The sequence below is a fragment of the Magallana gigas genome, chromosome 1 (genome assembly GCF_963853765.1).
Source record: "Magallana gigas chromosome 1, xbMagGiga1.1, whole genome shotgun sequence".
NCBI lineage: Eukaryota > Metazoa > Mollusca > Bivalvia > Ostreida > Ostreidae > Magallana > Magallana gigas.
In genome coordinates this window covers 13,010,622-13,038,422 of record NC_088853.1, presented here as the reverse complement: position 1 = coordinate 13,038,422, position 27,801 = coordinate 13,010,622, and the positions used below count along the sequence as shown (strand labels likewise).

Genomic DNA, 27,801 nt, shown 5'->3' with positions numbered 1-27,801 from the left:
CCCCCTATAATTCATATTACTCATTTGTAATAAGTGGAGCGAGAATTCACATTTAATAAAACTTCCTACATGTAGTATTCCTAAACATAAAGGCACTATTCATATGTAAAGTACATTCCGTCAAAATATATCACAAACTACACGTACCTTTTAAAAAATAAATCAAGAAATGTACCTTGCTTCTTTTTTTTTCTTTTTCTACTTAAACAATGTATTTTGAATCACACTTTTTAAATGCTGTCGCTCAAAGATTTGAAGTGTCGATTACAAAAGGCAGAATAATCGCCGTTGATTTTTTATTTATCAAGTCAAATATATTGAGAACTTCTGCGTGATATTCCAATTGCTTGAACCAAACAAATCGATGTTTTACCATGTCATTCCTGCAGTTCAGCGTTTGGTTTGTAAATTTATTTGGCATATATTAAACAAAACAGTGCCATAAAAGTTAAGTCATGCTCACCTTTGATTTTAGTCTCACATTTACAAAAGGAAGATATAGATGAAAAGCTAGAATGAGATAAAAAATGAATGTTCGTCTACTTTTAGACCCCAGCGCCTAATCTTTAAAAAGATAATGAGATCAAAAACTAAATCTGATTTAATTTTATTTTTTTTTTATTTATTTCACCAATAAGTTGCTTTTAATGAAATAATAAAACGAAACGGTGTACTCGAAAAAAAAACCCAGTGATAGTCATTGTTGGAGCAATAGGGAAAACATTAAATTTGTGTGAACCACATAAGAGACATTGGATAGGGTAAGACACAAAGCGCTAAAATGTACAATGTATAATCTAAATAAATATCACTTTCACACAGTGTGTAACAGCGACTAGATATTTGGTATTTGAAACCAGGAAGTAAAAGGCTGCACAAGTATACTGTGTTTAAAAAATAAGATAAATTGCATGGCATGAGCATTTTCATAAAATTGAAAGGTGCGTAAACTTTGAATTATGTTCCGCGTCGTAACTTTTGTCTAGATTAACAGTGTAAATGGTTTTATCATCACAGAAAACAAGGCATGGGACGTTTTAAATGCCTGGCCACTATTTATCAAGATATAGTATTTTACATGAACACTTTTCATGCCTAGAGGTTTTTAGCGAGATTGATTCATTGATGATTGAATTATTGACTTTTAGATTTTCTTAATTTTTATATTTCATCAGGTAAAAACTGTCACATACTGTTTCCTTTCATCTAACTTGCAAGTTCCTAAATTGTATTGACTTCTTACAGGTGGTTATGCAGGCCAACCTGATTTGTTATATTAACCTAGAAATAAAAAAGTCAACTCTATAAAAGGAAATCCGACAAGGGTCTTGTGTCGCTGATTGTCAAAAATATAGCACTGATATTATCCTTGAATACGAAAAGACATTTAAAGCCAGACATCATAACATCGGTCGGACGTGTAATATCTTGAAATCTTCAACCCGGAAGAGATATTGCGCTGTAGTAAAGCACAGTATACCGCCACAACACAGGAGAACAATGGCCACGAAAGACGCTCAAAGTGCTGTACTCCTACTCCTGCTTAGTAGTGTGTCCGTACTAAGCTATTGTAAGTATCAGATTCTACCATTTTTTGTTAAAATAGTTATATCGCGTTCAAAATGTAAGAAAGAAATTGTTCTTTTAAGTGTATTTGTAGGTCGTTGTTACGTAAGCCGAGAATATAGGTCATTCATGCATTAGCTTACAATGCAATGTAAATATTGGCTGATTATTCATATTATATGATAGAGTTGTATTTTCATGAATAAGTTTTCAGAGCTTGCAAAATATAAACACTGACGGTCAGTAATGCATGAAAAAAAATTGACGCGAACTTTCAAGCATCTAAATGAAAAATTAAAACATCTTCTTTTATACGAATTCCGTGTCAACTGTTATGCTAAAGAAATTGCGACACTGAGACGGTCAAACAATTGAGATAATATTGGTAGCAGGGCTATTTTTTTTTTTTGGGGGGGGGGGGTGCTATCACATTTTAATTCCTATCAGGACCTTTTAATTTGATAAACCACATTCAAGAGTGTATAGAAAATTCTTGTTTTAAATATGATAACAGAATCGCGGCTATCGATGCCATTCAAACCAAAAACCTGGCCTCTAACGAAAAAGGGACACATATATGCGATAACTACGAAAGCCGAGAAGGATCATTCGAGATTCGAGATTCGAAATACGAGATTCGAGATTCGAAATTCGAGATTCAATATCTAAATTAACCAATCAAATCATGGATCTGAAACCTGTATCCTAGCAACATCAAACTGTTCTAAATAAAGATCATTCGTACATGCTCTTTCCTACAAATAAATGTCTTAATAGCTCTTATATAGTGGTTATAAAATGGTTAAATTAACATTGATGAATTAACCCCACACAGTATAAACAATTAAATTAGAAATAACAATGTTGGCTTTGCGAATCTAAGTGGTTTTGTTTGCCCTGTATGTATTTCCCCCCCGAACAATTTTAACCCGAAGTGTATTCGCCCCAACTGTGTAAAAATCGGCTCGCGAAGAAAGATCTGTTTAATCTAAATGTTTTAGCTATGAAACGAAACTAAAAAAAAATAATCGACATGTCAAAATATAGGTTATGATAAAGTTTTAAACCATAGAAGATATAATGATTTACAACCTCAAAGACAAAAATCCAGATAAGAATAATGTGTTGTAGGGTATGGCAATGCCATTGTCGATATGAGAGAGAGAGAGAGAGAGAGAGAGAGAGAGAGAGAGAGAGAGAGAGAGAGAGAGAGAGAGACAGACAGACAGACAGACAGACAGACAGACAGACAGACAGGCAGGCAGACATACACAGAGAGAGTTTTGTAGTGTCAAATTCAGTTTGATTTAGAATTTGAAATTGATTTGATTTGTTACAAGCATATATAGACAATAATAAAGCCTCTAAAACGAGAAAAGAGAGGAGGTAGCTAGGGTAGGGCAGACCAACTAGCAAGCTTTAATTTTAACGGTGTTAGCGCACCTGTGATTTACATCGACTCTCTCTCTCTCTCTCTCTCTCTCTCTCTCTCTCTCTCTCTCATCACCTAGCATTTCCTTTTCCGTGAGGGGGCTTGGGGTATTTGTGATGTCTTACATTAGCTAGCGAAAATGATAAAAAAAAACTAGACACGATCTCGTTGCGAGCAACGAGGAGGTCTTCCGTCCGCTGAAGACGGAAGACCCTAATAATAAAACACTGTTTTTGTCTAAATCTTAATTAAAGAGTGTTTTTCAACTTGTACTACAGTCCAACAACCCTTTTATGTTGAATATTTTAGTTAGAAAATTAGATAAAAAGGAGAGAAAGAACAAATCTTGGCTCCGGCGAGATTAGAACACACAGCCTTTGCAGGTGTCTCAAAACATGGCTGACGCGAAATAATTCCCGAATTTGTCTTTGAATTTTGGAAGTTTCCGCCCGGGAGAGGAGCTGAGTTTTTGTATGAGATGAAAAACAATGTGTAAGATGTCTGACTATTCAGGTTTGGTAACAGTGCGAGGTCATTTGAAATATTGATGCGTGTTTGTGTCTGGAGGGGGGGGGGGTGAAAAGACCCGAGCTTGATTTTCGTCTTAAATAAATCGAAAATAGAATTTTGAGGTGTGGATCTCAGATTCGGTTAACAACAATTAGGGGAAGTCCTAAAATAATGACTGATGCATTTTACCCATGTATTTCAGTGTTGAGAATGTTTTTTCGTGTCGTTTACTATTATGTTTGACTGTTTTATTTCAGCAGGATTGATCAAATCTTTATAAATGTAGAAATAACGAAATCAGTAACACGTAAATTTATTCGGTAAAAATTTGATGACAGTAATTTCCACAGTTCTAACATTCATAAGTAGTTCACACGCTATCGTAGATACAGACTAAACGGAAAACAAGAAATATACATGCAACAGAAATATTACGCGGCTGCTTACATCCCTTGTACTGTGTAAATTTTAAGTCCCCGTACAGGCTATACTCGCCGTTTGATCTCAGGAATTTCTTCTTAATTGTTCAATCCGCTGCATATTTCACAGACAATAAGAATGGGGTCCGAGGTACATTTACACAATTTCATTAGGATTGAGTAAGGGGCTCGGGAGTTAGAATTTTTTTCTTCAGTACATCTCAAGCACGCCAATCGAAACTCGAATGCCCAAAAATTCATATCTCTCTTAAAAATGAACGAATAGGTCTGGTCATTAGTACAGTAATCTAGACTTGAACTACGTTGAAAATAAAGGTTCAAGATGACAGATCCAGTAAAATCAGGCCAGGAAAACTAAATGATTTTGTGAATAGGAAGGGGCGGGGGGGGGGGGGGGGGGTCGGTGCGTGTACTGTGTAAATTTAATTTCCATGTATAGGCAATAAGCGCCGTTTATTTCAGGAATTTCGTCTTAATTGTTCAATCCGCTGCATATTTCACAGACAATAAGAATGGGGTCCGAGGTTCATTTTCACAAATTTTCATTAGGATTGAGTGAAGGGCTTGGGAGTAAGATTTTTTTTTATAGTACATGTCAAACACGACAATTGAAACTCAAATGCCAAAAACTTCATAACTCTATTATTAATGAACGAATTGGTCTGGTAATTAGTACAGTAATCTAGAATGGTTATTAGTTAAAATTAAAGGCTCAAGATCAAAGATCAAGTAAAATCGGGCCAGAAAAACTAAATGATTTTATGAATTGGGAGGGGGGGTCGGTCGTTGACTGCTTTATTAAACGTAGAATATTAAATTCTAAATATCACATATTACACAATTTCTAAATAAAATACATATGTTAGAACAATATATAAGCGTTGTTTGAAAGATGTAACTATTGATTTTTTTTACATCTATTTATTCTTAGGCTCAAACACTCATAAACGGGTGGTCAGTTTTTAAACCTTGTCGCAGTCACCCGTTCGTTTGTATAGTTACGTGTATAAACTTCGGAGGCTTTTCTTAATCCCAGACAGGCAACATATTTGTATCAGTATATAGACATGCACAAAAAAGGAAAAAGTACACCATCTTTAATAAAAATGACTTTTTAGCGTTGACTTCCAATCAGTAAGAAGACAATCATTTAACAATGAATTTCAAATTATTTGAATCCATAGACATTATCCCGTAACTTGATATAAAATATGTATAATTTTTTGGGCGCCAATGTACATTTAGCTTCTATCCAATTTACTCCACGTTACCTGAACTAGTTCTTATTCAAATGCTAAAACATTTGTACTTGAGAGAGAGAGAGAGAGAGAGAGAGAGAGAGAGAGAGAGAGAGAGAGAGAGAGAGAGAGAGAGAGAGAGAGAGTGAGAGAGAGAGTTACGTGGGTGCATTGCTTAATGTTGTGTGCATACAGTTATTGAGATGGCGGCATTTCTTTGATGCCGGCAAAGCGACCCAGCGAACTCTAATGCGGTCGAACTGCAGGGGCACTTCGGCGGCATGTCTTTGATGTCGGCGATGCGACGAGCGTCGTAATTTAGAGAGCTGCTGACAGAAAAGAGCTCTATATTTGTACTAAAAAAATCCGCTATTTTTTTTTATTTATGACAAAAATAAAACGGAAAACATTCTAATCCATCATTTTAAAGATTAACCCATTTATCAAAACACAAATAAGAGAGAAAAAAGATTCGGCACTCAGGGACTGAACCCGGGTCGCCTGGGCACAAGTCCAACACTTTAACGACTGAGCTACGCGGGCCCTCGCTTCAGAATTTTGGAGTCCAAAATCTCAAGAATGCGTGGATCGATTTTAAAACGAATATCATATTCAGAAGTTTTTTAGAGCGTCTTTATCGAATAAAAAAATAAAGAAAATTCAAATCCAAATAATTGAAAAATTAAGGTTTTTCATTTCCTTCCGGTGACGACCGGAAGTGACGGCGGACGTTCGGATATGCGAAGGGCACTGCGGCCGTTCACTCTCTACCTTCTCTGAAAATTTGAAAGTCCTATCTTGAATACTTTTTGAGAAAAATCGTGAACAAGCAAAAACATAAAATCTTTAATATTTCGGTACCGGAAGTGACGACCAAAAAAATCTCGTGTAATTTTCTTACAAATTTTGTCATAAATAAGATCTGAAAGTTTCATAAAAATCGGCTGAAGCGTTTTTGAGAAAACGTGACAGAAAAAAAAATTAATAATAATAATAATAGAGGAAAAGAAACAAAGCAAAAACAATAAGGTCTTCCGTTTCCAACGGAAGACCTTAATAATAGAGGAAAAGAAACAAAGCAAAAACAATAAGGTCTTCCGTTTCCAACGGAAGACCTTAAAAACATGAAATTTTCTTTAAATTGTGTGCGGATGTTATACGCCAATAATCTGTTTTCAGTATATACATTTCAAGGGGGGGGGGGGGGGGGAGGCTAGATAGTCCTAATTAATTTGTCAGTTATTCTGTCCCCACTTTGTTTTCTCTTCGTTTTCCAGGTTTTTTTTATTTGGCTTGGCAAATTAATATAAAACTTTCTGTGTAGCTCCATAACGATGCACTGTAGATAAATTATGAGTAGTTTTACTTTTGATAAACAGGTTCATATCCGTACTTGATTTTTAATTTGACTCTTATAATCGGATTTAATATTCCAATAATTATAGGGTAGGAAAGAGTAGACAGGACTTTTTTGCGCATATCCTACTGTACCATTCATTCAACACAGGTATTAGCACTCATCGAGTTCGACTTGCTTTCCTTTTCTTTCATCCACTGGATTTAAAGCTATTAATTTTTGAAAATATTTTGAATTTATCGCCTGATTATATATAAATTAGAGCTGCGCTGGTGCATATATTTACCCAAATGGACCAAAATATAACCAAATGAATCTAAAAGTTTTGACAAAATTAGTTTTAAACGTACGACTCTTTTTTTCAATTCTAATCGGGTATGTCCTTTAGAAAAATCTTGAACCACACACATTTTAGCAAATAAAACGACAATTGTTTCATTTTTTTATGGGGAGGGAGGTGGTGCCGGTAAAGGACATGTATTGCTTGTGGCAGTTGTGCTATACTCTCATTTGTTATAATAGGTAATACTACATATTGATATAAAATGAAAGTTTCCAATTACACTGTACATAGCTTCTATCACGCATTTTGACCCGTACGATAGTTTAAAACAATTTTCAAAGCATTTAATGTAATTCAACCGATCATTTTTGAAATTTAATTTTCTGGATCCCCGCCTGATACGTCCGCCTTCTTGTATATTAGAATTACATGTACGTTGACCATATGTACACATTAACTTAATCGGCTATGTTATGGGACGAGAACATTTTTTATCAATGTTTTTGCAGGATATGTAACAAATAACAGCCTATTTGTGGGTTTTTGCACTGATTATTTGAGATAGTTTGCCGCCATTTTTTATGCATTCCACACACCACTCACAGTTTCTTTATTTGGTGTTCTGTGTGTATGGCGACAAATTGGTAAATTTGCACCACTCACCCCTTGTAGCTTCATCCTGATTACATTTTATCTGGCTAAGTGTAATGTAGTAGTATATTAAATACACACATCTTTGTTTGCAGTGCTTATTTACATCTTTAGAGATTTACTTACAAAAAAAGTAAACATTTGTATGACTTATATGTAATTATTGTCAATTTTGGTGCGGTGGGGGGTAGGGGGGTAGGAAACTACAGAGAAACTTAACTTGGCTGTGAAACATATGCTTTTATTCTTTCTTGTTGATATATCAATGAAAGAATTATAACAAAATATATGTACAATTAATTTTAAATTAATACAATTAATGTTAAATTAATTTTGAAATATTCATGCACAATCAAATAAAGGGTTTTACTGTTCTCTGCACAAGAAATCGGCAATGTGAATAAATTGGCACCCTATCATCCCTACCTTTAATTGTAGAGAGTAGGTATCCTTCTATATTGAAAACAATTCCAAAAGTAAGACTCATAATAAGTTGTTTACTGAGGAAAAGGAAAAAAAAATGTATTTATTAATAATTCCGTATGATGTGATAATATCTCAATGATTTGTTTATAATCATAGTACTAGTGTATCACTGTATGCATACATAAAAACGATAAGTAATGCTTTTATTTATTAGTGAAACAGGACAGATTATTTATATTTAGATTATTTAGATACATGTACTAATCTTCATGCGGGGATCTAGAAAGGAGGGGGCCAGGGGATCTGGACCCCCTCCTCGGGAAAATTGGAGCTTATTAAATTTACGTAGTAAATTTTTTTAAAATTGGCCTAGGACCCCCTACAGAAAAAATTAGCTACGCTTATGAAGTTCTCTGCCATAACCGCATTTTTACACAAAAGGGGTGAATAAACCCGGGTTTTAAACTATTACTGGTCGTGAAATACCTTAGGGTTCAAACGCATCAGGTGGAAATGCACCAGGGCAAACAAAATCACTTTGATCCGCGAAGCACACTGCATTATTACTAGTCTACTTAGATATTCTGTGTAAAAGTAAATACAAATAATTATTTAGTTAGGGTGGGAGAAGTGAACATAGCATTTATTTGTATATAAGAGCATGTACGTATGATTTTTATTTAGAACAGTTTGATGTCGCTAGGATACATATTTTCAGATCCTTGATTTGATTGGTTAATTTAGATATTGAATCTCGAATTTCGAATCTCGAATCTCGTATTTCGAATCTCGTATTTCGAATCTCGAATCTCGAATGATCCTTCTCGGCTTTCGTAGATAACCCAGTGTGATATAAGCTCGTACGTTAGATATCTAACAGTAAAATAATATTTACACGGTACATGTGTACTTGTTACCTACCAATTATTCTCTCTGAAAAATGATAGTGACAGTTTGCAAGTGTCTTTAGCCCCTTTTTGTCATTTGACTTGCCAAATCTGTCAAAATCCATCTCGTTGAACACCCACAAAGCCATTCTAATTGTTTACATCCAATGCTGATGCACTGATGAACGAACTGTAAAGTTATCATTATGTATTGGCCGTCTAAAATTGTGAATTTTTGCAAAAAATTGAGAATCTTTTGATTTTACAAAGCTTTTTTTATTATTTTGAACAGCTCATGCTTCAGAAAATTGCAGCAAAATTCATGTAACTTGTAGAACAATTGTACATAAATAGTTTTTCACAAACATTGACTGTAGTGTGATTACAATTAGTTATTACTATGAGGCATGTCAATTTTAACAGCAAGCGTATCATGTTTTTTGAAAACGTTCTTTTTAAAAAAAATACTGTTTAGTGCAGATTTTATACAGTTTTGGTTGGAGGGAGTTTGTTTCTTGGCATATTTTTGTGTAGCAATATCTGAGATAGGTTTGTTAAAATAGGTTACTCATTGTATATTGTTGAAATGATGAACGGTGTGACTATTGTTTAACGATGAAGGATAGTTCAGAACTTTGACATCTGATTAAAAAATATAGAAACTATTTTGTATATAGTATTTTCCATCCTGCATTATTTATGCAAACAAAAACATGCCGCAAGCATTGTTAAGATAACATTGAATTGTTAACTCTCTATATCGCTTGAAATGCGACAATTCACATTAATTGGTTAATTAACCATCTGATAATCCTTAGTAATGCATTTTAATAATTAAATATAATTAATCGAAATGGAAAAAAGAGAGCAATCTTAACTTTGCCCAATTAAGAGGGAGGAGACTTTATTATTAGTTGTTAGTATGTCAACAACTTATACTGCACTATTTCTGCACATTGCAAAGCTTAATGCTATTTTTAATTTACGTTGTGTTGTATTATTAGCCGCTGTTAACATTTGTTTCAATGATTATATTAGATATTTGTTGATTATCAGATATAATCAGTATGTCAGTATGTACATGACACGTTAGCTCAATATTAATGATGTTTAATGTTCTTCCAGTACAGTTTGTCAATCCTGGTGTAACACAGGCTAACAGTAGTCTGATTCATGGTTTTGGTGGCACATACCCTTATTGGCCTAACAGGACGGTAGATGGAAACTTCAGTCAGACTTATACAGCCTGTTTGCATACAGCTGTATCAGATGTTACAGAGGCGTGGCTACGAATTGATCTACAATATGTTAGAAGTATTAAATCTGTGAAATTCTGGTATCGGGGTGATAGTAAGTATAATATCAAGGGGAATTTCAACGCATTTTATCTTTTTTACGAGTTTAACCTGTGATCGATCCGTCAATAACAATTATGTGTTTTATTCCATGAAAAATAATCGTAGGTTGTATAATTAACAGGAGGCAGTGTAGCGGAAAGTACGATACGTCTGCGGGGTTACAGCATCTGCGTATCCAACACAACAAACGTATCACTTAGTTCAACAGATGCTTGTTTCACTGATGATATGTCACACACATTACCAACTGTCATCCAGGAGGACTGTAAGAGAACAACAAGATATATATGGTTCTATCAGCCAAAAGTAAGAAGTGGGGATGATAGCGTTCCAATTTTGGAAATATGTGAAGTGCAGATATTCGGTAAGCTGACAAGTTGTATTACTATCTTGACACCAATTGTGATAAATATAAAACATTGCTATTTTGTGATAAGTGTACTTGAATACAAATAACAGATCACAAACATTTTTTCTAGGTTGTGAAACAGGAACATATGACATCAACTGTACTAAAACATGTAGTCATTGTAAGAATAGTGAAACCTGTGACATTTATACTGGAGAATGTGATGATAATGGGTGTGCGCTTCCTGGATTTAAATCGCCTCTGTGTAGTGGTAAGTTAAGAAGCAAATTAAACAAACTACTATTATGTATTCTTTAGTGTTTATTATGTGAAGTTTTATTTCAATATCTATCAATCCTGAATGATCAGTGCAAGAATGTTTGTTTTTATCTTTGAGAATTACTGTAAACTCCTCGTTTGAAAGTAATTATCAACGTTAAAAATACATCGTTGTTGTCCGTTTCCAAGTAACCGACGAATTGAGTATCACTTTCAAATAAACCTGTCCTTAGTAGTCATTCAATCAAATGGATATTAGACAAAATTAGAACACAATGCAAAATGCTATTAAACGGGTTTAATTTGATGTAAAAGGTCAATGTTTGATTCTTTCTGAGCTTGATAGTTACATTTAATATTTTGCTCTTTAGAAACATTCAAATCTTTTGATATCTCTCTCTCTCTCTCTCTCTCTCTCTCTCTCTCTCAGTTTAACCTCACCATATCTGTTTACAAACACGATCAATCATGTGTTCTTATATTTGTACATTTAACGCTTGCATCGCTTGAGATCACCGTTTCCAAATCGTCTATGGGCTATTTTAAACATAGTCACCAACTGTAGCTGTTAATTATTGTTCGTGTTTGTTGATTACATTTAAAACAACAGGAATTCAATACTGAACAAGCTTTTGAATACAGTAATATGAACCAGAAGTTCGTAGAAACGTGCATTTATTTTCTTTGTTTCTTTGTTCTTTGAACCGACTTCAAAATTTTCAAGATCACTTTTGCGCAAATGGTAACTTTTAGTAACAGTAATAGTTATGCCGCGTTTCATGTATTTCTCATCATTTCTGGATGATAACCTTTGTGGGGGTGTTAAGGAAGCATATGGAATCTGAGTTACATGTAATTCCGTGAAATCACAAATCTTTGTTATAATGTACATATTCAAATATCTAGGCAACGAAACGTAGATCAAAAACAAATACTGACGACAATTTTTTTTCTTCAGAAACTAGTTTGCATTACGTAGATTTACACATTGATGACATCATGACTAAAAGTTTGATGTCGTGTGAATTTGATCGGAAGGCATTGTAAACATATTCAAAATATAACTAATCTAAGAACTCTAATAAAGTATTGCGGTGTGATTTCTTGAAAATAGATGTCATTTTATCAATCATACGCTAAAAGGTATGTAAATTTGCTTTTATTTCACGGCCAGGCTTTCCTCTGTCGTTGTTTACGATATAAACGACTAGAACAACACTACTCTGTATATATTGAACTTTGATCGTTAGTTTGATCAATGCTTGAATTGAAAAGTTCTGCTAGAATCCTATGCTGTGTATTGTTTTGATGCAACATACCATTTTTCGTGAAAAGTTGGGAATGTTTTACTAGAGCTGGATGAATAACTATTCAGTTAAGAAGTACACAGAATTCTAGCAGAGGTTTTGATCAAACTGAGATGTTTTGCCTTCACTTGGTATGTTTAATTTATTTTGGAAACTGCGGGGTAGTGTTGTTCTATCTCATTTAATGTTAAGGAATATACGTAAGCTATTTAAAGTTCTCACGTGATAATGCACCAATGTGGCAGTAATGAACTATCCAATTTTATTACACTGACATATAGCTTAAAGGACAGTGCTAAGTTTTTGATCTTATTTAATATGATTATTTAATTTCACAATTTTGAATAGATCAGTCAAAATAAGACGCCAAATTGCCCATATGCTTCTTTAACACCCCCGCGTTTATACCTGCATAATAACAAAATATGTACAATACGATTAATGATTAATTGCATTACAGATTAATCGTTTGGCTTCCGTTCGTGGTGCATTTGCATTTCAAGTGAGCTTTACGCGACAGTTGAGCGTGTACAGACAGCTTAATTAACGCTTTCATTGTACACAAAATGTGTACATCGGTTTCCATTGTGTTATCTCATTTTTCATTCAAACCTCAAAACTATCCTGTTTAAATATAGACCAGTCTGTTGAAAAGTAGCCATTTTCATACATTTTTCGTAAAATGATTTCCTGTTAATCCATATTTTCAATTTCCATAGCATTGTATTTTTAATTTTTATTTTTATTAAAGTACACAACTCAACAAAAGTTTTGGAGTAAAAAAGCAATTATATTGCAGAATAAATTAATGTACTAGTGATTTGTTTTCCTTTTGGGGGGGGGGGGGAGGGGGGGGGTTGCAGTTAGTATAAATTCATTAGGGGGGGGGGGGGTTGCAGTTAGTATAAATTCATTAGGATAACATCAAAAACTACAACAGGATATCTAATTTTTTCCTTTGAAACTAAACGTTTTCCCTAATATATACATGCATCGTATATTACACTCAATTATTCAGTAAACTAAGTTATATAGAAATATACATCTTTATGATATAAAATAGGTTTTTGTTAAGGGTTTTTAGAGGGTTTGTTTTCGGAGGCGTGGTTTGTTTTCCGAATCTATTTATGTGGGGTGTTTCGTGTAATTTTTTTTAGAATGTGGACCTGGATATCACGGATCTGATTGTAGTTTAAAATGCAGTTTGTACTGTGAAGAGAAAGTTTGTGACCGTTACTCTGGTGAATGTCTGTATGGTTGTACACCTGGATATCAAATGCCAGATTGCGTCAAGCGTAAGATTTATTTCAAACTTTCTTGTTTTACTTTGTTGATGTAATGTGTTATCACAAAAAATCACAATAGATTTGTAGTTCTAAGTTCAAATATCGCTACATGTACATATGCATTATAAAACAAGTAAGTTTAATTAATTGCAATAATAGAGACTATGGTAAAAAAGAATTTGTCAACGAACTTGTAATGTGTATGTAGTTTTAAACCACATCAACTAATAAAAAATATTAAACACAGCTCACTGTCAGTCTATTCCTGTGCGCTTATTAAAACCTTTAAAATATTAGATAAAAGAGTAGTAATATGACATTAGTTAAATGCATCCTCTTTTTATCGATAATTTTTCTTATAAACAATAAATATTTGTTTCTGTTTGTATCGTTACTTAAAGAAGTTTGTGCCTTTAGCTTGCATGCATGGTTATTATGGAGAAAATTGCACCAAGACATGTGGAAACTGTTTGAATAAAGAAACCTGTAACAACGTCAATGGTACCTGTACGGATGGATGTAGTGAGGGATATAAAGGGGATCTTTGCACAACAGGTACGGTTTAGATAGAACCAATTTTTAAAGAAAGCTATTTATGCAATTCAAATGGACGATATAATTTATTTTACGACATCATGTTAGAATTTCATGATTTTTAAAATGATGATTTTTTCAGTCTATTTTCAAATCCTATAAACAAACTGAAACGTTTGTTGTTTTTAAATTGTAAAAACACGTACTGTTTATAATCAGGAAATGTTTGCAATTTTGTGTAAACATAATCAAATTATTTATAATTTAGACACAAGTTCTAAAAAAAAGATCACACTCTCCATATAAATATACAATACAATATACCTTTGATAATATTAATTTCACAACATAGAGGTCAATGAAATTTACATTTATAATAAAGAAACTGTTTATAATAATACAACTATCAATTCTGTATTGGGTCATTTATTTAATGTCACATTTTTTTGTAATAAAGGTTTTGTCTTAAATACCTAAAACTTATTAAGTTCTTAGAAACGCACGCTTAGAAACGGTTGCAGCAGTGTATGAATTAATAAGAAGGCTAAAGTGTGCATTAATTTTCTAATACGTTATTTCTTATTTTAAGATTTGTCTTTGTAGAATGCAGTTCCTATGAATACGGACAAAACTGTCTTAACCGATGCAGCTCTCATTGTTACAACAACGAAACTTGTGACACATTTTTTGGAAATTGCAGCAGGTGTGCGGACGGCTATCAAGATGCAAAATGTGATAAAAGTAAGTTATTAAATGTTTCACTTTGTTGTCTAAAAAACAAAACTATGAAGGAAATCGTTAAAACTTAATGTATTTTTTTTCACTTATTATAGAATGCAATGATGGAGCCTATGGAGAGAACTGTACGTACCAATGTGGGGAATGTCTTAATGCTGTGATTTGTAACCACGTTAATGGCACGTGCCCTAAAGGATGTAAACCTGGTTGGCAGAACACAGACAAGTGTGATAAACGTATGTAGAATTTACATATAATGAATTTATTTACTGATTCTTCATTTTAATCTTTCATAAACAATAATATCAAACTTCGGGCAGTTAATGTTTATGGTCATTCATTATTATTCATTATTAATACGTATTAGTATTTAGTTATTCTTTATGATTTCGATATCTGCAACAAAGTTCCGGGAATTTTGGTTAAAAGCAACATTTTGTTACTTTTTTTTAAAAGTTGATAATCAAGCAGATATGTTATTTTTGCACGCAGAACATGAATGACGTATTTGGTGAATTGTGTTATACTATGCAAATAATTTAGATAAGTTATATATTGCAACCAATTAAGATTTGCTTCATACATTTCTTCAATATAATTTTTATTTTTGCTTTGTTAACATAATATCAGCCTGTAGGAATGGTACATTTGGAAGTGGTTGCAAGTTTATATGCAGTGGAAACTGTGAGAATAATGACACTTGTGACAGGACAAATGGAGCATGCTTAAATTGTGCTCCTGGATGGGAAAATCAATATTGTAATAAAAGTAAGAAAAAATACATCAAATGCGCATCTTGGTTTAGATATCAAAATTACCGAAGAACACAGTTATAAGATCATAACAATGAATGTAAAAAGAGAGTTGTTTTTCATCATAGCTTGTGATGTTGGGTGGTACGGTTCAAACTGTATGGAAACATGTGGGCGTTGTCTGGAGGTTGAAAATTGTTCCATTACTAACGGAAGTTGTTTTGGTGGCTGCATGGAAGGATACACAGGAGATGCATGTCATGGTAAGGTTTGGTATTCAAAACAAACATGAAGCTGTAAGTATAATTACTTATGAAAATTTGTATCCCCCCATAATATCACAATTTATCGATATATGAAGTCAAAAAATAGATGTTCTATTGAAAAAAATTGCTATATGTTTTTTGATATTTATTAGGTTTTTTTCCGAGTCAAATTTATCAACATGAAAAAAAAAACATCGTAAAAAGGCAAGTAAAGCAGGACATGTTTAACATTGTCAATGTATTTTTGAAATAAATTTTCAATACAGAACGAATACAAAGTTTACTTAAAGAACCTGAATCACCGAGTGCCGCAGTCATCGCCGCTCCTGTGGTCGTCATTGTTGTGCTGATAACAGTCATCGTAGTTGTTGTCATCTTAAGGTAGTTGTTCTTCTTCTTAGTTTTAATATCAGTTTTAATACCTGTAACTTAGTTATTCAAATCTTGTCTGTGTCAGGACTGAAAGGTGCTTGCTTTCCAACTTGTTCGAGATAATTTGAGGCTATATGATTATATTCAATGACGTATGTTGAAATATTAAAACCGCCTGCGTTTAGTCCATGCACATAAAATGACCTTTGATAACAACGCGTAGAATTATATATAGCATAATAAAGCTTCGAAACCTTTTAAAACATTCACTCTTTTACATCACAGAACACTGTGGACATACACATGTAGTGAAAAATAGCAGTATGTTACTCGAGTTTGATTTTATGATATGCCTAAACGAGTTATAACACTGAACAATTAAAAAAAGTATAATATTAGTTTAAAGAAGGGATGATTTTGCATATTTTTTAAGAAAACAGTTTGAGAACCTCTTATAAGATTCATGCTACATGTATAACGAGGTTCACTTTTTAAGATTTAAACAAATATACACAAATTTTTACAAAAAAAGTTTGACAATTTTTTTTAATTTTTTTTTCAGAATGTTTTAGACTTATCGTTATCTGAGTGTACATAGTATTTATTTGCTTAATTTCCGATTTTGGCAAAAACAGCGATAAAAAGATCATAATTGCTTTCTTAAAAATTGGCATGTTAAAATAGTTTTTGTCCAAACTTTTTTAGCACATTACTTAAATATAATCTTCATGAGGCAAATGACTGATAGAACTTGTTTTTTAAAATAAATTGTAGTTTATTATTTTTAAATCCATTGCTTGATATACTCTTGAAATATGGTTCTATGTAATCGTAGTGGCACATTATAATCCCAAGCCTGCATTTTACACGTGAACTTTTTTTCACACAACATCCATTTATTTCATGTTAGAAAAACATTTATCCAAAATACAAACGTAAATATGATCGGTATTGCTCATCATTTTGTGAGGTAATATTACGAACGGATTTATATATGCTCATACATTTTTATGCATGTAATAACTTCAGAAGAAAAAAAGTTCTACAATTCAAACATTTGATTTAGCACAATAGATGTATTAAATTTCTTCTACTGAAGGGTGTATTTTTAATCAAACTCAAAAATAGACACCGTGCATGTGCAATCGTTCTGGGTTTTTTTGTTTATTTATTCTTCTATACGTCGACTTACTAGTATAAAGTTGCGAAATGTTAACCTAACACAAAATACAATTATAAATTTGTAAAGCAAATATGATTAAATGTATTTTCTTTTCTTATTTTTTTTTTTAGAAAAAGACAACCTTCTAAGAAAAATAAGCTGAAGGAGCACAGTCTGCAATTGCAGGCGATTCCAGAACAAGGTCTAAACGCTAAATTAAGCAACTTAAACTTCAATTTTTTTTATTGTATATTTATTTCAAAATTATATCTGTCAATTTAGAGGAAGAAGTAGAAATGCCTTGTGGGGACGAGGTATATTACACAAATCATCAGATCCACACTAAGCATATCAAAATCCGAGAGCTTCGAAGTGTTATTCATTCTCTGGAGCATGACATTGAAGATGGATTTGAAAAAGAGTTTCGTGTAGGTTTAGATACAATCTTTTTTGTAAAAATGTCTTGAGTTCGCAGAATTTATATGATACAGTCCAATTGATTATTGCTTCAAAAACATAATTCCCAAAAGACAAAATAAATAAAGGGGTAGTTTCATAACACTTGATAATATTTAGAGATTTTTATACTGAAATTTAAAAAAAATGTAGAAAATAGCATGCTAGAGTTGTATTTTTACATTATTTGCTAATTAATGTGTACCTTAACAGCAAAACAATTTTTATATAACATTGTCACTTCACAGGCTATTCCATTTGGCGAAAGTCCTGAAATTCCCTGCACAGTTGGCAAGCTGCCAGAAAACATGGTGAAAAATAGATTCAAGACGACCTTTCCATGTATGTTTTTTGGTTTCTGTTTTTTTTTTTTTGTTTCTTTGTTGTGGTTTTTTTTTTTTTTTTTTTTTTTCTGGTGGGGGTATCTTTGTAATGTTTTATCTTTGGTTTTTTTTCTTAAGATTAACATAAGTAGATATTTATTTTACTTATAAATTAAATGACACTCTTTTCATATATGTTAACTTTCATTTAGTTATAGATGTAATATTAGCTTAGCAGTGGTACATATGAAACATTATATTATTAAGAAATGACATTTGTCGAGAACATTGTTTTCTTAAAATACAATAAGGCTTTTCAAAATCCCTTTACTCCTTAGCGTATGTAATTCAAAAAGTTATGGAGAATTTGTACATTTTTTTCTAATTAATAAGCGCTTTTGTACTTGTATAGATAAATGGCATATAAGAACTGATAAGAAACTTAAATGCCCGAAGAAAAATAACTGTAGTATTTTTTTTATCTGAATACATCGTTTAATTTCGTCATGAACATTTTTTGAAAACCTCAGCAAAATGTACTTATTTTCGAAGGAACACAATTTTGTATGGCTAGAGTTTGTATGCTTGTCATTGTTTGAGCAAAGAGCAATAACTCTTTTTTTCATATTAAGAATAAGTACTCTAACAAATTATGAAGGTAGTAAAAAGGTAGACCTGGGGGCCATATATTTTTAAGGTTAAATATCAATTATGAACTATGACCCAACACGAGTCTTTAAAAAATGTTGAAAAATTTTAAACTAATTTCAGCTATATTGCTGTTTTAAACTTCGACCCTAATATATCCGTAATATTGTACAATAGAAAAATCACTGAGGAACCTTTTTCAAGAAAAATAATGAAACATAAAAAGAACAATAGGGCTTTTAATCCTAAACTAAAAAAAAACCGAATTATATCAAAAATATATCATAATTCTATGTAAAAATGCCATGGATAACAAAAAAAGTATACTTTTGCCAAGAAAATCTTATTCATTATTGTAAATGCAATCTGCATATTTAAAAATTGTATTTCTTTCAGATGACCATTCTAGGGTGATTCTTGAATCTACGGAAAATGGAGATTATATCAACGCTAATTTCATCAAAGTTTGTAATTAAGAAACGTAATCTTTAAATTCTAAACATTAAATTAAAAGAAAGGTTATTTATCCATTGCATTAAGTTGTGAGACTTGAAATAAAAGGTTCACCTTATTTTTTTTCCAGAATGCATATGGGGAAACAGCATACATAGCGTCTCAAGGTAAAAAAAAAACATGCTCTTTTTTTAATAAAATAGGTTGACTTGAATGAAGTTAGTCCGGAAAAAACAACAATATAATTTGATATTGAAAAATTGCGTGCACACTTATAATTTTTGTCATTTTTAGGACCAAGAGCCAATACTGTGGTTGATTTTTGGCAAATGGTGTGGCAAGAAAATGTTTCGGTTATTGCCATGGTAACCAACTTAATGGAAGGAGCAACGGTATATTTTTGATTAAGTTTTCCTTTTATATCGCTTAGTTTCTATTATTTTACATTTTCATAAATTTTCAGAACTGGTCAATAAATAAACATTTCATGAAGTGATAATCGGTAAAGATAGATTGAATTAGTTCCATGGCATTTGAAATGCATGGAAAAAAAATGTGACTGAATATCAAGGACAAATGTAATTTTAATTTTGTTTCATTTTTTTCTCAAATACCAAATTATTTGTGATAATGCTTTTTTCCAAAATGGTTCCATTAAAATTTTATAACAACCCTGCAGTGATGTGTAATAAGTGGTATATTCGTATACAAGTTAATTAAGTACAACAATATTTCTGTTCAACTGTTGTGATAGGTAAAATGTGAGAGATACTGGCCTGAGATTGACGGAAGTAAAATAACAAAAGGAAAGTTCAGCATTCATCTGGTATCTACGAAGACGTATGCTTATTTTGCGATTCATCAACTAAAGGTTGCAAATAACCAGGTAAACTATCTTGCATTTGCGGAAACAGTTGTTTCTTAAAAACTTATAATGAAGGGTGTTAAAGATACGTATTTTCAAATAAAAATTACTTATTTTTTCTTTAAATGTTTATGGTAAATAATTATTGTCGGACTATTTATCAATAGTCCGACATAATAAATTTTGCATACTTGTATAAGACAACTATTTTAACGGATTCCCCTGATTATATACAAGAATTTTAAATAAACATAGAGATTTCTGACTAAATAACAATGATCTGAAATAACTTTGACTAATATTCCACAATGTTATATTAATTTCTTCTGTTTTATGTAAGATAAAGAAAAGCCGCCTGATCACACATCTCCAGTACACAGGGTGGCCTGATCACGGAACCCCGAGTCCATTGGAACTCCTTGCGTATCATCGTTACGTTTCATTGGCAGTAGAAAAGCGTCCCGAAAGTAAACTTGTCGTTCATTGCAGGTACATGCAAAGTTTATTGTTATTTTGTTTCTGTTACATAAACACAAATGATGCATAATAAAACTGCATTGCATATTCATTAAAAAAGATAAAAGTATATCTAAAATATTACATCGACATGACTTTGTATTATATCAATCGATATTGTTATACTTTCATGTTAAATACTGAAATCTGATTGGTTTAGACGCAGTTCATAATCTGTTCTATTACCCTCAGCGTTATCAACGCACTTAGCAACGGGTAACGTTACGAATTGTTACATGCGCGAAAATCATGCGCGTACGGTTCGCTTAAGAATTCACGTTATTCCTATCTAAAAGCAGTGATGTTCTCTTTAAAATGAAGACATTCAGTATAACAAAATAAATAGTGCCTGTTTGGGAGGATAACAGTTGAAATTGACACCCCTCGAAAACCATTGTCAACCTCCACTTCGCGTCGGTTGACAATGGTTTTTTCGGGTTGTCAATTTCAACTGTTACCCTCCCAAACAGGCACTATTTATATAATGTTAATTCTTAAAGACATGATTTTGTTAATATCTTGGTTATTAAAGTTTATTTGATTTTTTTAAAGAAATTCGCTCAAATGCTTGTATTTATTCTGATTAAAACCCATGGCGAATAGTAGATCATGTTTGGTTTTAGTGCTGGAATCGGCCGCACTGGGACATTTATTGCCCTTGATGCACTACAAGCGCAAGGGGAAAGAGATGGCAGAATTAACATTGTGGAGTTTGTACATACGATGAGAGAAGATCGCATGAACATGATACAAAACGCTGTGAGTACTATTTAACATTCAGTCAATCCACTTGATAGCTAATGGGCTGGGATTTTTTGTTGTTGTTTTTTTTTTGTAATGAGATCTATTTTTTATGCATAAAATTTTGTATTTATCGTTGACCAGTGGATAAGGAAGTACTGAAGTATTTTTTTTACGTTTTAGAAGACATTTTAATAAAAAGAAGAAAAAAGCAATGAACCAACGCTTATTTACTGTCCTATGTTTTACAGAACCAGTTCCGGTTTCTTTATTATGTACTTCACGAAAATGTCCGGGCAAAAGGGCGTGTGCGCAGCAAAACTGACTTTATTCAGGAGGTGGAGTCAGAGATATCGTCCAACAAAGCTGTAAACTTGTCAAAGTTTATGAAAGAATTCAATGTAAGAGATTTTTCAAGAGTTGTATTTTTTTTAATTTTAACATTTTTTACACATTTATGACAATACTAATTTCATAAATGTGATTTAAAAATACATCTTTCTTGTTTAAAATGAATACGTTCACGTCTTAATTTTATTTAAACACTTTGATTACTGCAGTGTGTAATAAAGCGGTTATGGTGATGTTAACAAACATATAAAGTGTATTAAAAGAAATTTAGATCTTTAACATTTTAGGAACTTGCTTCGATTAAAACTGTGTTTGAGGAAAAAGATATGCAATTCGGAAAACAAAACCAAAGCTTAAACATGTCCAAAAATGTTTTACCAGGTAAGTGTCTCTTAACAAAGAGATAAATTCATAAAAATTGGAAGACCGGTGCTGACATAAAAACATTAACTTTATGTTTGAGTAAGCATAGGCTACCTTATTTATAGTTTATGTAATGTAGGATACGAATACAGCTCTCCATAATATTAACTAATGCACCAATCAGAATAAATAATAAGCTAAACAATAAAGTTGTATGGTCACAACAATATGAAATATTTTAGTTTTGATGTTACTATCTATAGAAATATTTAATTTCTGTAATTCAATGATGAACAGTACAGGGGTTTTTTTCTTGCCTAATATGATATATATATATATATATATATATATATATATATATATATATATATATATATATATATATAGGTAATTAAATTTTAGTATCTTTAAAACAATTACGAATAGACAACTTAACTGTTGTTCTAAGGAACTCTTTCTGTTTGCAATTTTAAGCTGACAAGATGAGAATAATACTGTCGTCCCATGTCCCTGGACGCAGCACGTATGTCAACGCTGTACCAATTTCGGTGAGTACTTATAGTTAACTATAAACATTGGTTAGACAATATATGACAAAAAGACATAGCAATCAGATGGGGAAATCTGTGTTGTCTACATGTTTTGTCATAGCAGTAAAACACGCTTATAAGGACGTTCCAGGGACAGAAACGTTTGCTTCGTTATAAACATACTGATTCATCATATGTTTAAAACCCACAAAGAACATAAATCACTTCACTATAAGCGTCATTTCATTATAAGCTTGTTCGCGCTTTAAGCGTATTCGATACGATTTCAACTAGTCTTTAAACACGCGGCCTAGTAGACAAGTATTAAAGTAGTAGGTCTATAAATGTCTAACAAGTTGTACATAATTTAATATTTGAATGTTGCAGACGTTTACCATGAAGGACTGTATGATTGCCGGTCAGTATCCGGTACAGGGGGCGGCTATAGATTTGATCCGCCTTCTGATTGACCAGGAATGCAGTTTCATGGTGTCCATCAACCCTTTGTCTGAAATACCATCGGTCAGTTTATAGTAAATATTTTTATGTTTCTTTTTGGAAACCGAAACATAAATACAATGTAAACAGTAAACAGCGCTAATAATTTTAGGGTAAAAATTTTATTTTCGTAGGTAATTTTGAGGGAAAATAAATATTAATGAAAACAATTTTAATCAATATTTAATGAGAAAAATATTGTATGAATTGACCCTCTTGTTTTATTATCGAACCACTAATAATGAAACATTGTTTGATTTGTAGACTGTTGAATGGTTTTCTTTGTCTGACCGTCGCCGTGAGTTGTTTAATTTCGAAGTGGAAATTATGTCCAGTTCTAAAATATCGGATAATGTCAGAAAGTCGAGCGTTAGAATAAAGACTGCATCGGTGCGTATTTTGTATAAAAAAACTCATTTCTTTAAGCTTTTAGTTAAATTTTATATTTGTAGATAAATTATGTCTTTCGATACATGACAAAGTTTCATCATGAAGATCGTATGATTTTAAGGGACTACATATTGTTGAGCCTAACATTGCCCCTTTAAATGAATATCGTCATTTTACTGTTATTCTTTGTTTTGTTTGTACAGATAAACATTTGAAGTTTTTTCATAGCATTTTTTTTTAAGTGTCCACAAATTAAAAATATGAAACCCTTAAGATCAATTCTTCCCGCTATGTTCGCATTATTCAAATAAAACGGCTTGTTTTGAAGCAGAAAACATTGAAAACATTGAGCAATTGCTTGAACAACCAAACTACTTTCATCAAAGATATATCTATCCAGTACTTTTAAGTGACAAAAAGTTCTTTTTCGTTCACCGCGTCGCTCTATATTTCCCATTCGAAAATTAAAAAATTGAAAAATGTTCAATTTTCACAGATTTTGGTTAAGGTAAAAAAAACTAGCATCACTTCTCACCTCATAAACTGCCAGTGAGTGCTATAACAAAATCAAATAAATATTCGAAAAATATGTTTTATATCAACTCTTCTGAAAACTAACGATTAAATGTACCTGAAACGCTTTTAAAAATTTCGAATTATGGGGACCAAATTTAAATAATATCGTTATTATATAGGTTTTTTTTATTAGAGTCGTTGTTTGAATAGAGTTATGTTATCGTTCCTAATACATGTACGAGTGTGTTAATTTTTTTTCGTCTAATTTTCATTTCACATTCAGTTTTCCTTTTATAAAAGGTAATAAACATATTTTTCAGTCTAATGATTGGCAGGAGGTTACTATCTATGAAATCACATCGTGGCATTTCAAAGAAGACCTTCCAGCTGAAACCAACCCCATTTTAGAACTTGTAAAGTTTATAATGCAGGGGCCAAAAATCGATCCCGAAAACAAAATGGTTGTTCTTTCCAGGTTAACATCTCATTTTATTTATAGACTAACATAAGAAATAACCTATCTGAGTCTTAATATTTACATACACTTTTCTTTTACGTATGCAAACGTAATATGAATGCTATATTTTTAGGCATTTGTTGATGTTCTAACCATTTCTTTGATCTTCCTTTTGAGAATCACACACTAAAATTTAAAACATGGCCATGAATACTTGAATACTTATTAGTATTGACATTTAAAGTTATAAACTCATACTATCTGTTGCATCAGAAAAAAAATTCGATATGTTTCTAGAGATGGCGCTACTGGATGTGGAGTGTTGTTTGCTGTGTATAACGCCATACAACAGCTACAACAGGATCAGGAAGTGGACATGTTCACCATTGTCAGACAGCTACAGAGTCGTCGTCCGGAAATGATCACCAGCATGGTAACACATGTAACGAAACACTTTGCTATTCATGTTTAAATACATGGTTTACTGTCAATATTTGTTTATTTGTTATTTGTTTGATATCAAAAATTAGTTTTGAACAAAAAGTCATTTTTATTTTAGAATGAATACACTTTTTGTTGCCAAGCAGTGGCTCAGTTTATCAAAAGTGACACTGGGATGGAAGATGTCTACATGAATTCTCAGCCTGAAAATGACGAAAGCATTTACGCAAATGTTTAGACTTGTGTATATATAACTCTGGATCTGAGAGTTTTACAGTTTTGTTTTACAAGTTTTTTTTTTAACTTTTTCATCTAGTACCAAATAGCCTTTTCCAGATTGCTTTGTTTTGTAATGACATTTCTTCTGTGCTTTCTACACGTTTATGTCATGTCGACTTTTTTGTCAAAAAGAAAAAAAAATGGAGTAAATGGACTTTTGATTTTAAAAAAATTATGAATTTTATCTTGATATGTAAAATATATATCGTATATCATAAAGCGTTTAAAACATAGTTTAAAAAGAGGGGTTTTTTAAAGAATGTTTTATCATAGAAGAAAATTAAGTATGACATGTTTAAAACATCTGGCCTCGATAGAAGAAAACAATCCATGTTTAAAAGTCCCTATTGAGAATGATTATTTGTAAGTCGAATACACATAGTTTTAATTTTTCAAGCGTATGCTTTGCATATATTTTATATTGAGTACCTAATGGTGGTTATGCTGGCCTACTACTTTTAATAATTTTCAAATTCTTATTTTACTTGTCAGGCAATATCAATTTTCTTTATTGATCCTAAAATCATATATCATTTAACGTCTGTATTTTTTTCGCAGTATGAGAATGATCTTCATTGCATATGTATTTATCGTGTAAAAAGTGATTGGTTCACAGTGTATCCTTGTTTCTTACTTATATGTTTCTAAATTATATTGAATTCTAGAAAAATAAGCGATAGAAGACCCTTGTTTAATTTCCTTTTAGAATATATATTATTTTTTTTTATTTTTAAGTAATTACATATATATGTATGATAGGTTGGCCTGTGTTACTAATACACTGCAAGCTATTTCGTAGGCTAACATTATTATATCTGTTATTATTTCGACGGATGCATACACCCTCGATATAAGTTGCAAATTCATTTGATACGGTGTCTGGAGTATAGCTAGCTAGCGCAGTGTTGTTTCTTCTAGTAGAACATCATGTTTCACAAGGAGCATTGCTAAAACGTAGAACGAAAAATAAGACGGAAAAAGAAAAGAAACGAAAAAACGGAAAATTTAATATTCCAGTTGTTTTTTCATTAAAAGAGTAAAGACTGGACAGAAACAATTTTTTTGTATCATTTATCATATCTAACAAATGGTTACTACTGTATGGTTGTTTGCCTTGTAAGAACTTCTATCAACCATGGCAACTGCTTTCAAATTGTTATGCTTAAGTTCGAAATTAAAAAAGAAGAAATGTGTAGACATTAAGAAGCAACTAGATGGTATACCACGCAAGCGCAGGAAAAAACACTTTACACATTAATATGATACGATTTTTTTTTATTATTAACCAGAGGTTTCCGACCCAAGGTACCTGATGCATGATGGACTCGTTCTACACTTTTCGACATGACGTTAATTAGTCACCCGTTTTCTTGGTTATCCCGTTCTGGAAAGTTCTAACCGAATCTCTCACAAGAGGTCGTTCTATCCATCAACACCAAAATCGCACAGTCACGAAACGAATTGGCTTATTTTATCCTATTCAACATTTGTCAAATCCTAACTTCTGTGTATACTCTAAATAAATTACCAGTAAATATATTAGTTCATTCTTTATGTAATCATTCAATGTTATTTCATTGCAATCAAAAATTTGATGTAAACTTCCCCTGACTTGAATCCGCCAAAGCGTGTCCACCTCTTTATTCTCATTTTTACTATTTCGGGTTTCGAAAATGTAAGTAGGTATTTGGTTAATTTCACAATAATTACTTATCAGTTAAAATTCAATTGTAGCTTATATACGGACATCATCTCACACGTGTTGAAATACCAAATGTGAAAGCAGCTACTCTGGTACAGGCATTTTGTAGTTTATTTGCAAAGAGTTTTAATGTATATGTAAAGATGTTAGAGTATATTAGCTGCAACTTTTGGAATTTTATTCTACAGTAATGATAAGCTTGCAAGTTGTCACGATTCATGTGACGTCTAAAAAAAGAATTGTTTACTGTAACCATTTCCGGAAAACGCCGTGCGCATGATCGAGTTAAAAAAGTAATGGCAGACGTCAGCAAATGTCAATCCAAGAGTTCAACTTCTTACCAGCCAAGAGTGAAGGTACAGCAAGCAGATCAAACCGTTTAAAATATTTCAATAAAGGTAATTATGACCAGAGTAAATCCAGAGGAACAAAGCACTCGTATTCACGCGAAGCAGACGATAACTGTAAAACACAAACAACTGATAATGATGTTTATTACAATGCGGACATTGCGCTCGTGGAGACAGTGGCAGAAGACAGAGATATTTCATGAAGGGACGGCAAGAGGTTGAACTGAAGCATATGGCTGACCAGCTGTTTTGCGTTAACTTAAAGTGTTCTCACCCCCTTGTATAATTAGCTTAGGTTGAAGCATTTAACTGTTATTTATACTGGCTTGGGATTTTACACTTATTTGTAAAGCCGTATTTGGAATACGATGTTCTCTCATATGTGTGTTTTTCATTAAAGAAATAAGGAATCACTGTTTGAGTATTTATGAGATGATTAGACACGGTCGAGGCGTGATCCAATCCAATAAAATCCCGAATGGAATAATGATGAATTTGATTTCCATGGTATACTTCACCACTTCTTGATAATATTAAAAAATGTTTCCTTACTGTTTATATATTTATATCATTTGCAGTTTTTTTTTTCAAGTGAATATTAAATAAAATAAAAAATAGAATTATCATTAAGCTTTGCAATGTTAGGAAATGGTGAAGTGTTAGTTTTTGATATCCATAATCACAAATGTAAAGTTACGATTGCCCCCCCCCCCCATGTTATCTTTAAAA

General features: G+C 32.2%; 1 protein-coding gene across 2 annotated transcripts; it reads left to right on the top strand.

Annotated features, from left to right (window-relative positions):
- Nucleotides 1–1,398: 1,398 nt before the first annotated feature.
- Nucleotides 1,399–27,559, top strand: LOC105328158 (receptor-type tyrosine-protein phosphatase epsilon). 2 transcript variants are annotated; one of them, XM_066083338.1, is made up of 28 exons: nucleotides 1,399–1,570; nucleotides 9,916–10,140; nucleotides 10,270–10,512; nucleotides 10,628–10,768; nucleotides 13,241–13,378; nucleotides 13,787–13,924; nucleotides 14,507–14,644; nucleotides 14,737–14,877; nucleotides 15,272–15,409; nucleotides 15,522–15,656; nucleotides 15,926–16,040; nucleotides 17,325–17,395; nucleotides 17,476–17,621; nucleotides 17,898–17,991; nucleotides 19,017–19,084; nucleotides 19,204–19,240; nucleotides 19,368–19,465; nucleotides 19,828–19,959; nucleotides 20,279–20,427; nucleotides 21,078–21,213; nucleotides 21,447–21,596; nucleotides 21,834–21,927; nucleotides 22,384–22,457; nucleotides 22,827–22,961; nucleotides 23,202–23,327; nucleotides 24,164–24,318; nucleotides 24,598–24,742; nucleotides 24,860–27,559. In XM_066083338.1, exons 1-28 carry the CDS (start codon nucleotides 1,501–1,503, stop codon nucleotides 24,977–24,979), a joined length of 3,552 nt encoding a protein of 1,183 aa, XP_065939410.1. In that variant the 5' UTR covers nucleotides 1,399–1,500; the 3' UTR covers nucleotides 24,980–27,559. The 2 variants fall into 2 exon arrangements, with proteins under 2 accessions (XP_065939410.1, XP_065939417.1); XM_066083345.1 differs by having other exon boundaries at nucleotides 1,406–1,570; nucleotides 24,598–24,733.
- Nucleotides 27,560–27,801: the final 242 nt, after the last annotated feature.